A 9,273-nucleotide genomic window follows, 5' to 3' on the forward strand; every position below is an offset into this window, starting at 1 on the left:
TGAGGACTGGTCTGGTACCAGTTACTCCATCATAGCCACATTCCTGTTGCTCTTGGTTCATGAATGTTATGCCCGTTTGCCTCTAGAACCGAGAGTCATAGCTCTTCATTGCGAATTGTACCCTTTGTCATTGGTAAATATGGTACATAGTCTGTCTTCTTACTTTTTCCTCTGAATTCAGTGTTTCCTGTTACTAACACTGGACTCCTGTCTCTGTTGTCCGCACTCTTCTGGTACATCTTTGCCAATCTTTCTGTGTCTCTCTTACACGTAGCACAGATCTGGATTTAACTTTGGAATCTAATTATAAATCTGTTGAGTATATTTATGGAAAAATACAAGGGCAGATACTAGGAAAACATGGCATCTAGTGTCAGGGTTAGGGAAGAAAGTCATGTTGTTTTGTCATTATTCACAGTGGATTGTCAGATAATCTCTCAAGTATGAGGTTGACTATTGTATGTTATGCCCCAAATGACAAAAGATGAGCAAATCAGTGAATTTAACAAACAGCGTTTGTTAAACGCTGTTTAACATCTCACTGTGCTCCCATATTTTGGTTATTTACATAACTGGTTCTGTAGCCATAATCCATGTATTGTTTTAGACCTAATCCCACTGGTAAGTAGATTCCTTGCTTTTGCCATATCATCTACTAAAGTTCTCTGGTTATCTCTCATAACACTGGAGTTAATCTTCCAGTCCTTCAAGAAGAGCTTACAGGAGCAAATTCTTTAAGTTCTTACATGTTCAAAAATGCTTGTCCATTGTTTTTATACTTGAGCAGCAGTTTGGCTGGATATAAAATTCTTGGACCATGCCTGCCTTTGCAGCCTCTGCTGTCTTCTGGCACAGATGTGGCTGCGGAACATTTTGAGGACAGCCGAACCCTACCTCACAATTGACATGCTCTTTTTCTGACTATTGAAAGGACTTTTTAAGCTGTCAAGTCCAGTGATTTTCCTAAGGTGTATCTTGAAATTGACCATCCTGTAGCCTGTCTTTGGATCTGGATCATAAGGCTTCAGTTTTTCTAGAAATTACAATTGATTTTCTAAACCACTGAATGTTAGAGCATCTCTGCCTTTTTTCCATGTCTTCTGTTTTCTCTCCAGTCCATTGTAACTCTTTGTTTTCCCTTTCACTTTGCTCGCTTTGTATCATTCCTGTTCTTACTGTCTTGTTCCAGTCTCCTTCTGCCATTTCCCATTCCCCTCCATTTCTTTGAGGTCTTCCTCTTCTTGCCTGAGCTCTGTCAGTTCAGTTTTCCTCCTCTGTGTTTTGCTTCGTGTTCTTGTTTTATGGAGATAACTGCTTCATGAGGTTTTATTTTATTAAATCATGGCGAAAGAAATCCTTGGTGACAATTTCTGTTGCTTCCAAGGAATATCGCAAATGGCTTTTCTGTGTTTCTTCCTTTTCCCCTGTGTTATCTTTGCATAGGTGAGTGATTCTTAACCAAACCCACCATGGCCCCATGGGGAAGTGAACTAGGAGAAAACGGTGTGCTGGTAAGGGACAGCAAAGGCAACTTCAGGTCAATAAGAGCTTGTGGTATACCCAGAATCAGTAGAAGGAAGTGGCTACTGTGTATTGTCACAATGACGGCAAAGTGCCTTTGTCACTTAGTGTCCATCGCAATGGACACAATGGAGATGCCAGATTGCAATGCATGAGACAGTGCCATGTAACCACGAATAGCTGTGACCACAAAGGCAGCTCTGATTCCCTACCTGCTGCAGGGAGGCACGTGTCGGTAAGGGGTCATCACTCAGCACTGACTATGGGAGCACTCAGTGTCCAGAAAGAGGTTGGCTCCGTGTCTCCATGCAGATAGAACACGCCTGTGTACCTCCTTGTTTGTTTTGCCTGCCCTCCACTCAGAACCAAGCTAAGGACTAAGGTTTCGGCCATGGCCAGTGTGGCAGGCCCTGCAGGAGCTCCTGCATTCTGCACCTTCACTGTTGTCCCCCACAGGTCCTGCTTGTGCCCACTGACTCTCCGCTTGGTGGGCCGTCAGCCCTGTTGCTGAAGATGGACTTGGTGTCTCTCATCCTCCTCATGCTATGGGTAGGCATGAGTTTATGCTGCTCTCAAGCTGGAGATGCATCTCGCTTGGACGCCAGAGTGCAGCGTATTTCTTTGATGAGGAAACCTAGGACCCAGCCCACTGAGGTCTTTCCTGAAGGCCTGACAGGCAGAGACAGCCCTTGAGTTCCTCTCAGACCTTGTGTAGGGGAGCAGCTCTGCGGGACCTCAGGGGCTCTCTCAGGGAAGGGCCTGAAGTCTTACGCAAGGGCTTGGCCAAGGGCAGCAGTTAGGCTGCTCCCCTCAGTGGGTCTGTGCCTGGCTCCTGGGATGTAGGGGTAAGTTTGCAGGAGCTTATGGCCATCTTGGCGGCCTGCATTTCCCTCCTTGTTCTGCCTGCCAGATCAGGGCTGCCCACAGGTGGGAGCCCCTGGGACAAGTCTTAAAAGCCACTTCGTGGTTCTCTCTGCTGTTCTTGATCTTCTAGGTGTGCAGAACTCATGAACTCACGAATCCTGGGATCGCTGATGTCAAGATCCGGCCAGACCGCAAGATCCTGGCCACTGCGGGCTGGGACCACCGGGTCCGAGTGTTTCACTGGCAGACAATGAAGCCACTGGCCGTACTATCCTTCCACAGTGCCACCGTCCACTGTGTGGCCTTTGCTGCAGATGGCTTGCTGGCCGCAGGATCTGGGGATCAGCGGATCAGCATCTGGTCCCTCTACCCCACCCACAGTGACATGTCTGCTCCCTTGTTGAGCCACGCAGAGGGCAGGGAGGTGGGCGCCCATGCTGTGGCCTGACCCAGGCATGTGGAACCCTGCAACAGCCAGCCGCAGTTCCCCTCCTCCAGTTACAAGAGGTACTTGGTCTGTGGAGTCTTTGTTTTCCGCCCAAGGTGCGTGTTTCCTTTTGTGAAATACAGCACCTGTACAACAGTGACTCTACAGCTTACAAGAGTAACTGGGCCAGACGCCTGGGCAGCTGTGGCCCAGGTGAGAGGCCAACCTGGGCCTGCTTTACAATAAACCTCTAGATGCAAACCCCTGGGCTCAAGGTACAGATTCTCCAAGGTGACACCCTGGATACCCCCTTCGGGTCAGCTCTGAGAGCTCTCCTCAGACCTTCTGCTGGGCAGGGCAATTGACCCCTGTGCACTGGGGGACAGTGAATGTGGCCCCCAGATCCTGCGGACTCCGTTGGCTCCTCACCCTGAGGCTGGCCAGGAGCTCCCGATGCTCAGGGCTGAAGCCAGAACCAGTAGAAAGAAGTGACCAGACCCCTTGGGGGAGCAAGGCAGGAGGAGGGTGGGCTGTGGGTGAGGGCAGAGGCAGAGAGACCTTGTGGCTCAGGGGCAGGCCAAGGGCGGGATCCCTGGGAGGAAACACCGCCGCCAAGAGAGAAAGACCAAAGACGGCAAGGTGCCTTGGGTGGAAAATATGGCAGGATTAAGTGCAGCTGACACAGCCACCAACAACACAGAGCCAGCACTGTGCACCCGGGGCAACTGGGGATGAACAGCCAAAGCAGCCGGTGCATCCAGAGTCTCCTTACCGGGCCCGGCCGTCAGGGCATCTTTTAAAGCTGGTTGGGAAGGAATGGGACCCTGGAAATTGGGGTGGGGGCTGTGGGCAGTCACTGAGGAAGCTGGGGGTGGCCTCCAACCCCTTTGTTCCGCTGCCTTTTTTGCCAGAAGAACCCGCTTCGGTCTCTGCCTGAAGAGGTCAGTCTTCCTTTACCTGAAGGACGGGAATGGCTCCCCCTGGGGCGGGGTCGCTGTGGGACACTCCTGACCACCTTCCCCCACCCTGGCTTTGCTTATAACTAGACTCAGGCCCCAGGAGGCCCCAAAGGGTGAGGTACGAAGTGTGGCCCGTGATGAGGTGGCTACGCTCCAGAAGAACTTCATGCAGATAGAAATCTGGAGAACACGTGTGGGATCCAGGTGGCAGGGATATGAAATGCATGAGGCCAGATCCATGGAAACAGGACCACTCACGGAGGGTCTGAGCTTGCTGCAGCCCGAGGACTAAGAAAGGGCCCCAGGGTGTGGTTGCTTGGTTGAAACCTGGACCACAGGGCGGGTTCGCTGAGGACAGTTAACTGCCAGAGCCACCTCAGTGTGCTGCAGAGGGAGTGAGCCGTGGGGTCGGGGGGATTGTGGTATTTGAGGGGACTCAACACATGAGCGCTGCCAACCCTCCATAAAAGCCTTTCCCCATGACCTTGAGGAGTACATCTGCAAGGGGAGCCCGGCATCCTTGGAGAGCTCTGTGGTTTCTCCTCTCTGCAGGTCGGCTTGAGCCGCTGCCATGGAACGAGGATCTCGAAACGCAGTGGAGTCACTGGGTCTCCGAGTGGCAAGGCCTAGCAGTGGCCTTAACGGCCCAAGACCGAGTAGACGTGGTTGGGTGGTGAGCAGCCACAGCCACCAGCAGCCAGACTGGCAGAGATGCGGGTGTGGGCTGGTGGCCTTGGGGCCCTAGGAGTGCCAGGGACAGCCCGATCAGGTTTAGCTTGAGCGGAAGTGTTCTGGATCGAGCCAATGATATGTGACCCGGGCCACCAAAATAGAGTCACAACCCCTTCAGTCACCTCCCAGGCCCCTTGAGGAAAGACCCCACCACACTGCAGACAACGTATACTGCTGATCTTCTGCCCAGCCTCCCCAGGGACATGGCCACTCCCTAGGGGGCGGTATACCATTGGAGCTCCCGGAAGGCCCATCCTGGGGACTGGCCTACTACCCACATGGACCCCATTGGCTGGAGGTGCTGGCGAGTGTCCTCCAGCACCCCTGGAGGACACGCTGGCCCCCGAGTATCCTATGGCCACGTCACTGGATGTTGGGAGGACACATCCCGAAGGATCTGCACACGACAAATGTCAAAAGGAAGGGCTCTGTTTAGGCTGCAGGCACTTGAACCTCATGGACGTGAGGAAAACTGCCAAGTCAGCCACATTTGGGGTGCTCCTCACAGGGAGGCTGTAGGGTCAGAGACAGTGAAGAGGGGCCTCACGAAGCCAGAGCCCCGCATGGCTCCCCCAAGAGGCCACGTGCTGAGGGTGTTCTGGAACCTGGCTGTAGTTGGCTCAGTGCCTTTTCTCATCTCCCTCTTCTCTCTGCTGACCTGACCAAAGGCAGTTGGGGTGCTGGTTGTGGGGGCTCATTTTGGAGGGTGAGCCTCTGCAAATCCCATCTGTGGCCGGGCAGCCACGGGCTGGTGCCCAACAGCAAAGAATGGTCCGAAGAGTCTCTGAGCGTCCCTGGCCTCCTTGTTAGAGCACAGCTGTGAGCACAGAGTGAGTGGTGCCAACATCCAGTGCTCGAGAGCACTTTCTGGAGAGTGTGCTGCGCTGCAGGCGGTCACGGAGGGGGAGGGGCACGCCTGTCTGCCTGTGGGGCAGGAGGGGAGATGTGAGTCTCCTCAGTTACTTTGCATGCCCTTCCAGCAGCCCTGCCACAATCCACTGCTGAGGCTGGGAGGCCCCTGTGGGGGTGCCAGCCCCCTGCCTCAGCTCTGACTCCGAGGCACTGGGCGCGGGGCTGGTGCCGCCTCGAGAGGCTTCTAAACCCGATGGCTGGGAAAGTGGTGACACCCCCCTCTGCGTAGGCCTGTGTCATCAGCTCATCAAGAATCTTGGTGACTTGCCCTCTGGTAGAATCACCGCATTTACAAAAACAGTCTCAGAGGTGTGTGTTCCAGACAAAGCGACAGGGCACTGCAAGTCGGCGTGAGGTTTATTAAACCCAGAGATGCTTCCAGAATGTCTGAGGTGAGATTACGGGCGCCTTGCCCCTGGAGATGGTAGGGAGGTAGTGTTGGCAGACGCGGACCCAGAGTCCATACCCAGCCCTCAGCTTCATGTTGAAGGCACAAGCAGAGATGCGTGGAGGATTGCAGGTGACTGACTCCTTACAGAGGTCATGTGCTGGTGAGCAGTGTCTCAGGGACATCTTGTGGCCAAATCGTGGCGTACGGGGGGCCAAACTGGGCCGGCAGAGTCTTACTAGTCCTGTGTGCCTGATGGGGCTGTGTGGCTAAGGCAAGCAGTTTCCAAGGCCACGCAGGCCTTCTGGGTGTCGTGTGGAAAGACTGGTGGCCAGGATTTGGATCTGCTTAGCCGAGCCCCCTGGAATTGCAGCGGCACCGACTTCCTAGAAACACTACTGTGTGAACCAGTGGGGCCCTCTTCTGTGCCCACTGTGGGGCCCACAGTTTTGCACAACATGGCCTCCATCAGCAGGATCTGAGGCATTAGCAAATCACCACAGACCTGACCAGTCTCAAATTCCCCAGGGTGTAAGGAGAAACAGGGGCCCTGTGCAGACACCCAGCCTGGGGAGGGTACTTCCTCTTTGCAAAGCCTCAGATGGTTCTTGTCATGTTCCCAGGGCTGAGTCATTCCTCAGACCTGACCTGGTGTTGGGGGCTGGCTGTGCCTTGAGACCCAGGTGTGCAGTGGCCCTGCCATCTTCCAAGAGCTGTGCAAGCCCCCTGCTACAAGGGCTCAAGCCGATCTCCCTGAGCTTCCAGGATGTGTTGCAGAGTGGGCAGAGCAATGTGCCTGCAGCTGTCCCACAGTACAGGCAGGTGCTCTACGAGGAGGAGCCTCTGTGTGGATCCAAGGTTGCCCTTTACCAGAAGGACGCATGCGCTCTCAGGGTTGGTCCCTTTGATGTAAATTTAGGGCCCTGAATGTTCTGGGATTGGCTTTTTTTTCCTTCGCGTGGATGCTCATAGTGGCTTTATTCCTAAGAGTGCCAAACCAGAAACAACCCAAATGGGTTGACAGGTGAATGGACAGAGAAGCAAACCATGGTAAATATGTATGATGTAGTCCCACCAGCCAGGAAGAGGAGCCTGGATGGATCCGGAAAAACCAGGGTGGGGGGAAGCCACAGGCTTGCCACGGTCCTTACAGGCCAGAAAGCTTAGCGTAGCCCAGATCTCCCGCAGGCCGTGCAAGGTGTCTGTGCATTTGGGGCTCCATGAGTTGAAGGCTGCTCTGGGCACAGCCTCAGGCAGAGGCGGTAAGAGGCCTCCCACACCCCCTGATAGAGTTTTCTCCACTTTTCTCTTCACCACTATTCAAAAAGGCCTGCTTTTCCTTAAAGATCTTTCCACATGCCTCCTGCCCATCAGTAAAACTTGTCCTTGGAAGTCCAGTTACTGGTGGTCCTCAACCTGTTAAACAGACAAAAGAATGAGAGCAGAGCTTGGGCCAGGCCTCCTGGCCTTCCCTTCAGGCCCTGTGGGAAGCCCCACTCCCTCCTGGTCACCCCCCTGCAAGCAAACAGCAACCGCGGTGGCTGACAGGAGGCGTCTGCCTGTCCCCATGGTACCTTGGGGGCCGGGCCGAGGGTGGGGAGGCAGCATCCGAGCATCTTGAGCATCTCAGGCCACACGGCCGTGTCGCCTCACGTCAGATGCTTTCAGCAAGACCCCCACCCCCCACCCCAGGCCCAGCAGCTCCTCCGCACTCCCAGCCACTTCTGTCCGTGGCAGCCGAATGGTTTTGCGAAATCGGCCCTGGGATTTTCTGCGCAGTTCCTAAGCGCCTTTCCTAGCTGTTCACTGAGCAACCTTTTCAGGACTTATACTCAAGCCCCATTTCATTCAGGAGCCACTTGAATTTAGCACAATCCACAGTGGCCAAACCGTGGTGATTCTGCAGCCCTGACATAGATGTTATCATCCAGGGCGATGAGGAAGGCTGTGGCTCAGGTGCCCAGGGGGCAGGAAATGCGCCAGGCAGAGACCTGAGGTTCCCCAGGTGAGTGATGGGGGACCCATTGGCCAAGCGTCACTCATCAGGTGTCCTCCCCCCCAGCAAGACGCTTTTTAGTCCAAACTATCCATGGAGAGAGGCTCACCAGTCTCGAAGAATTCTTCGTTAATACTCTTAGTGGAGGGGCGCCTGGGTGGTTCAGTCCGTTGAGCGTCTGCCTTCAGCTCAGGTCATGATCCCAGCGTCCTGGGATCGAGTCCCATATCAGGTCCCCGGCTCAGCGGGAACCTGATTTTCCCTCTCCTGCTCCACCTGCTTGTGCGCTTTCTCTCTCTCTCTCTCGCTCTCTCTCTCTGTGTCACATAAATAAAATCTTAAAAAAAAAAAAAAAGGCAAAACAAGACCCTCTCTTAGTGAAGAGGCTGTTCACAACCAGAGAAAACTCGTTCGGAGTAGCGATGCAATTTCTCATGCGCGGTTCTGGCTCTGCTCAATGTGTTCTGCCGTTCTATCCTCATTGGAAGAGCTTCCATGGGTCAGGAATGCGGGCACGGTGCAGCCAGGGCCCCTGGTTGGCGTCTCACAGGCTATAGTTAGGGGTCAGTAGGGGTGGGCACCTCTTTCAGCCCTCCTGGTTGTTAGAAGAATCCAGAGCCTCATGCTCTAGGACTGAGGCTCTCAGCTCCTAGGGTCTACCCAGCCTCTTCAGGGCCAGCAGGAGTGGCCTTGGGGTACTCTGTGTGGAGCCTTTCGTGGCCCACGGTGGGATCTGATGTTCTACTGGGGAGACAAAGCATCCCCCGTCACCACCTCTGGGGCCAAGCGTGCCTCTCATCAGCAGGACAGACTGGGCTGCAGCGGGTACCCCCTCCAGGCCACCTCCCCGGCAAGGCATGCAGCTATGCCATCCCGACCAGCCAGCCCAGGCAAGTGAGCAGCCTAGCGTGTACCTCTGGTGAGAGCCCGCCCCGGGAACCTTCCACCCATCCTCTTCCAGACCCATGGTTACCCTGCAAGGGCGGTCCCACGGTCCTTCCCACCGGGCACATGGGCAGGGGGTACAGCGCTTACCCAGCATCCCCTACAGGCCGGGTCCCTCTCAGGCAAGCTGGAGGCTGGGGACAGACCAGGACATGACCAGTGGGGCGGCCGTGGGGACACTGAGAATTCTCCACCTTTTCTTGCGCTCTCTCGTTTCACAGGTGGGACGATGTCAGGCCGCCATGGCTTTGGGAAATACGCAGACCAGCCTTGGCGTGTGATGGGGGGCAAGCCCTGGGGAGCCGGACGGGGCGCTCTGACGCTGAGGCTTCACTGATGTAGGGCTTGCTGAGGCGCAGTGTCCCGGGAGACCTTGGCGCGCCCGCTCGGCCGGCTGGCTTGGTGCTGACGTGACATGCGTGTCTTTACGCTCCCGAGTGAGTGATGTTCAATCAGGTGTTACCCACCTGTGTCTGTGCCAAGAAGCCACAGAACACCCTCTGCACAAAAGGACTGTTTGCACAAAGGA

General features: G+C 54.9%; 1 protein-coding gene across 9 annotated transcripts in view; it reads left to right on the forward strand.

The window, feature by feature from the left end:
• GNB1L (G protein subunit beta 1 like) overlaps positions 1 to 3,073 on the forward strand; it is a 58,866-nt gene extending 55,793 nt beyond the window's left edge. For 5 of the 9 annotated variants that reach the window (XM_080821177.1, XM_080821170.1, XM_080821171.1 and 2 more), the window contains 2 exons: positions 1,978 to 2,070; positions 2,516 to 3,073. In XM_080821177.1, coding sequence (XP_080677303.1) covers positions 1,978 to 2,032 — 55 coding nt within the window. In that variant the 3' untranslated portion in view covers positions 2,033 to 2,070; positions 2,516 to 3,073. The remainder of the gene's footprint in view (positions 1 to 1,977; positions 2,071 to 2,515) is intronic. The other 4 variants (XM_080821176.1, XM_080821175.1, XM_080821173.1 and 1 more) reach the window with 1 other exon arrangement.
• The last annotated feature ends 6,200 nt before the right edge of the window (positions 3,074 to 9,273 follow it).

This window comes from Martes martes, assembly GCF_963455335.1.
Source record: "Martes martes genome assembly, chromosome: 13".
NCBI lineage: Eukaryota > Metazoa > Chordata > Mammalia > Carnivora > Mustelidae > Martes > Martes martes.